Source organism: Lampetra fluviatilis, chromosome 28 (genome assembly GCF_964198595.1).
Source record: "Lampetra fluviatilis chromosome 28, kcLamFluv1.1, whole genome shotgun sequence".
Lineage (NCBI taxonomy): Eukaryota > Metazoa > Chordata > Hyperoartia > Petromyzontiformes > Petromyzontidae > Lampetra > Lampetra fluviatilis.
In genome coordinates this window covers 11929192-11934239 of record NC_136302.1, presented here as the reverse complement: position 1 = coordinate 11934239, position 5048 = coordinate 11929192, and the positions used below count along the sequence as shown (strand labels likewise).

General features: G+C 59.8%; 1 protein-coding gene across 1 annotated transcript; it reads left to right on the top strand.

Moving 5' to 3' along the window:
* Positions 1-1699: 1699 nt before the first annotated feature.
* Positions 1700-4438, top strand: LOC144942797 (potassium voltage-gated channel subfamily A member 7-like). Its single transcript, XM_078869739.1, has one exon. It carries the CDS (start codon positions 1842-1844, stop codon positions 3432-3434), a length of 1593 nt encoding a protein of 530 aa, XP_078725865.1. The 5' UTR covers positions 1700-1841; the 3' UTR covers positions 3435-4438.
* Positions 4439-5048: the final 610 nt, after the last annotated feature.

Genomic DNA, 5048 nt, shown 5'->3' with positions numbered 1-5048 from the left:
GGGGGGCTTTGTAGCCCGCGGGGGTTGCGAGCCGAGATGACGGAGTCCGTACGCGACGCTTCAGGCGTGCGTCGCGAAGTTCGCCGTGGGAGCCCCCCCTCCCCCTGCCGGCGGCTCCCCCCACTCCAACCCCTCCCCCCTCAGGTGAGTCCAGACGCGTGACGTCATTACCATCTCAATGTCGAGGGCGGCGTCCGGGTACTCGGTGATTTAAAAGCGGTGGACCCGCTCAGCTGCCACTAGGAACTCACCTGCCACAGCTCAGCTGCCACTAGGAACTCACCTGCCACAGCTCACCTGCCACAGCTCAGCTGCCACTAGGAACTCACCTGCCACAGCTCAGCTGCCACTAGGAACTCACCTGCCACAGCTCACCTGCCACAACTCAGCTGCCACTAGGAACTCACCTGCCACAGCTCACCTGCCACAGCTCACCTGCCACAGCTCAGCTGCCACTAGGAACTCACCTGCCACAGCTCAGCTGCCACTAGGAACTCACCTGCCACAGCTCACCTGCCACAACTCAGCTGCCACTAGGAACTCACCTGCCACAGCTCACCTGCCACAGCTCACCTGCCACAGCTCAGCTGCCACGAGAACCTCGCCTGCCACAACTCAGCTGCTACAACTCAGCTGCTACAACTCAGCTGCCACGAGGAACTTACCTGCCACGAGAACCTCACCTGCCACTAGGACCTCACCTGCCACGAGGAACTCGCCTGCAACAGATCCCCGCACGTGGCAGCACGCCTGGGTGTCGTTCTCCAGGTAAGCGCGCGAGTCTGCTGGGTGCAACCACCGCAGTCAATTGGCAGGTTAATAAATAAATAACCCCATGTGGTGCGGTAAAATGTGGGTACTACCATCTCGTTGGAGACGCCTGGCCAGCATGGAAGAGTAGGCCAAATACCCCCGAGGGCCGTCCGCCAGCAGTGTAGTCAACAAGCAATGGCAGGGCTGCAAATGTTGTTTTTATTGTTTTACCAGCTACCACTTAAAACTCACGAATGTAGATTTAATCCGAGTTAGCACGTGGCAGAGGTGCAGGGATGAAAGTGCATTGGATGTGCAAGGCATATAAAAAGTTTTTTTAAAGGAATTGGCGTTAATTTATTGAGTTGTTAAAATAATAGCGCGAGAGGCGAGACACAGAGAGAGAGAGCACGTGGATGACCGAGGCGCCCAAAAGTTGTTGTGATGGAAACGCAGATGAGAGCCGGCGGTGAGCGCAGCAGAGATTCCTCGGTTGCAGTCATCGCACTGGCCCAGGGTAGCGGGAGCGTCTTGCGCACATTTCTCGTCTCGAATTTAACAACGGCGCGATTTGCACCGAGCGGCATTATGGAAGGCTGATGCACGATGCGGATCGAGTGTCGGACGCCGTATCCCCCACGCCGCATAGCTGCACGGTGTTCCCGTCGAAGAGTTTTAGTAATTTCATTTTGTATTTACGTCGTTAATTTCCTGGTAGTTCTCTGACTAACACCTCCCCCCCTCCACCCCCCCACTCGAATCTGGCTTTGAGAAGCTTCGCCGCACGTCAGAAGAAGGGCAACCGCGCACGGCAACACTCGCCGGTCTCTCTGTCCATTGCCTCTTTAAATGCCTCCATCCCAGAGGCGGGAGGCATGGCCTGGTTGCGTAAAATAAATTAAGTGGAGAAATCCCACCCAAGCCGGTGCCAGATCAGGGAGAATTAAATCAAATCAACTCCTCCAGGATGTCATATCAACACCTCCACCACCTCGCCCCTCCCCCGAACCTCCCCCTCTAACCCCATTGTCCACCTGGCAAAACCTCACCTCTGACCCCCCCTCTCCCCCATTCGCAGGGCACCACAAATGGGCACCCTGGACGCCAAGGCGGTCGAGGCGTTGGGGTCCATGGACTCCAGAGGACCCGTGGGTCTCGGGTCCCCATCCTCGGAGCTGCCCTCCCCGGGGGACCTGCCCCTCTACTCCATGTGCATCCAGACGGCCCCGGCACCGTCGGCGCTGTCGAGCTGGGCGATCCCGTGTCAAGCCGACGAGCAGCGGGCGGCGAGCGCTCGGGACGCGTGCGAGGCCTCCGCGGGGAAGCCCCAGGAGGAGAAGGAGCCCTCGGACCGCGTGACCATCAACGTGGCGGGGCTGCGCTTCGAGACGCACCGCTCCACGCTGGCGCGCTACCCCGGCACCCTCCTGGGCGACCCCGCCCGGCGCGACCGCTACTACTCGGCGAGACGCGAGGAGGTCTTCCTCGACCGCCACCCGGACACCTTCCCGTCCGTGCTCTACTTCTACCAGTCCGGCGGCGTCCTCAAGCGGCCACTCCACGTGCCCTTCGACATCTTCGTGAAGGAGCTGGAGTTCTACGACCTGGGCGACGAGGCGATGAGCTCCTTCAATGAGGAGGAGGGCTACCTGCCGCCCAAGGTGATAGAGCTGCCCACGCGCCGCGCGCAGCGCATCCTGTGGCAGCTAATGGAGCACCCCGACAGCTCCGTGCTGGCGCACCTCGTCTCCATCGTGTCGCTGCTCTTCGTCTTCATCTCCATCGTCGTGTTCTGCGTGGGGACGCTGCCGGGATTACAGGCCGACGGCTTCGGGCAGAGCTACGTGACGAACGGCGCGGCGGGCAACGCGAGCGACGGGAACGCGACCGGTGGCAACGGGACGAGCAGGAACGGCACCGCGGCGGGCGACGCATCGACCTTCACGGGCGGGCCGCTGTTCACCACCGAGACGGTTTGCGTGGCGTGGTTCTGCCTGGAGATCGTGCTGCGCTACGTGTCGTGCCCCAGCAAGTTGTCCTTCTTCAGGGTCCCCATGAACGTGGTGGACATCGTGGTGGTGGTGCCCTACTTCATCACGCTGGGCATCGACGTGACCAACGTGGACTCGGTCAACGGGCAGCACACCGTGTCGCTCGCCGTCTTCCGCGTGTTCCGCCTGCTGCGCGTGCTGCGCATCTTCAAGCTCTCGCGATACTTCAAGGGGCTGCGCATCCTCGCCAAGACGCTCACGTCGAGCGTGCGCGAGATCTTCGTGCTGCTCATCTTCCTCCTCATCGGCGTGGTGCTCTTCGCGAGCGCCGTCTACTTCGCCGAGTCCGACCAGCCCAACACCACCTTCCGCAGCATCCCCGAGTCTTTCTGGTGGGCCGTCGTCACCATGACCACGGTGGGCTACGGCGACATGACGCCCTCCACGCCGGGGGGCAAGATCGTGGGCTCGCTGTGCGCCGTCTCCGGCGTGCTCATGATGGCCCTGCCCGTGCCCGTGATCGTCAACAAGTTCACGCTCTACTACGAGCTGGACCGCAAGCAGCAGCTGCTGCTCAGGCGGATGGCGCAGAGCGGAGTGGCCGACGCGCGACTCTCGCAGCGAGTGACGCTGGCGCTGGGACAGGCCTGCCAGTGCGGCGGGAGGCGAGGTAGTGCCAGGGCCGCGTGAACTGCCCCCCCACCAATCACCCCTCTCCCCCATCACCAACAACCACCCCCCTACCAACACTTCCCCACACATGCGCCGGCGCGGTGGGGGTCTGACTGAGGCACCTGTTCCCCCCCTGCTCTCCCCTTGTTCTCTCCCCTTGCTCTCCCCCTGCTCTCTCCATTGTTCTCTCTCCCCTTGCTCTCTCCCTGCTCTCCCCTTGCTCTCCCTCTGCTCTCCCCTTGCTCTCCCCCTGCTCTCTCCATTGTTCTCTCTCCCCTTGCTCTCTCCCTGCTCTCCCCTTGCTCTCCCTCTGCTCTCCCCTTGCTCTCCCTCTGCTCTCCCCATTGTTCTCTCTCCCCTTGCTCTCCCCTTGCTCTCCCCCTGCTCTCTCCCCCTGCTCTCCCCCTGCTCTCTCCCCACTGCCCCCCGCTGATGACCGCTGGTGCTCGCACGGCGGGGGAGGAGAGGGAAGCGTGAGCCACGCTGGGGCAGCGTGGGGGAGAGATACGAAGAGGCACTTTTAGCACTCACCCTGACCTCACCCTGACCTCACCCTGACCTCACCACACCTCACCCTGACCTCACCCTGACCTCACCACACCTCACCCTGACCTCACCCTGACCTCACCCTGACCTCACCACACCTCACCCTGACCTCACCCTGACCTCACCCTGACCTCACCACACCTCACCCTGACCTCACCCTGACCTCAACCCTGACCTCACCCTGACCTCACCACACCTCACCACACCTCACTCCAAACAGCGAGCCACTCGCTCCAAACTTGCACACATCACACCTCGCCCCAACACCACACTTGGGGTGACTAACCCCCGCCCCCCCCCCAATTGGGGGCATATGAATTCCGCCCCCCTTAGGGGGTCTATATACCTCCCGGCTGAAGGAATCTGAGCCCTTCTTCCCAGAACTCGTTTCGTGCCCGCGCATGGAAGCTCACCGCAGGGGTCACGTGACGAGCCGGCCAATGTGACGTGCGAGATCGCAATGCGATCGATTAACGAATGTGATTGTTTAGTCGCGAACTGTCTTTAATTGTATACTCTTTGGTCTATAAATGATTTCATAATAAAGGTTTCAAGGTGCCTGGTGCAGCTTCAATGGGTGTATGTGCTTCTTAATAAAAAAAAACAAAGTATTATTATTATTTACGTATTTATTTATCCAGCAAAGTCAAACTGAGTCGTGTGACTCTTTTTTAAGAGGGTCTTGCTGCTGCTGCTGCTGCTACTGCTGCTACGTAAGTTGCGTTTTACTTTAAGATGTAATTGAGCCCAATTAATGACGAGCTATGTTGATTATTCGCGTGGGAGGAGACCCGCAGTGTGTTCGACTGCAGGTGGTTCGGTGGGTGACTCAGAGGTTGTCTGGACATCTGTGAACAAGAGCTTCAGAGCTCATCGGATTCCTCCAGTCGAAATACATTGATTCTGGTGTCAGAGCGCTGAGCTGGCACAGGTGACATCCTCGGGTTGAATTTCAGGCAGGCAGCCGCCTGTGATTGGACCGGGTCGTCAACGGTAGTGAGACGATTGTTTCAACCTGATCACGAATGACCACACACACACACAAAACACAAGATGGGAATTTGATTGATTCCCAGGTGAGGTCTA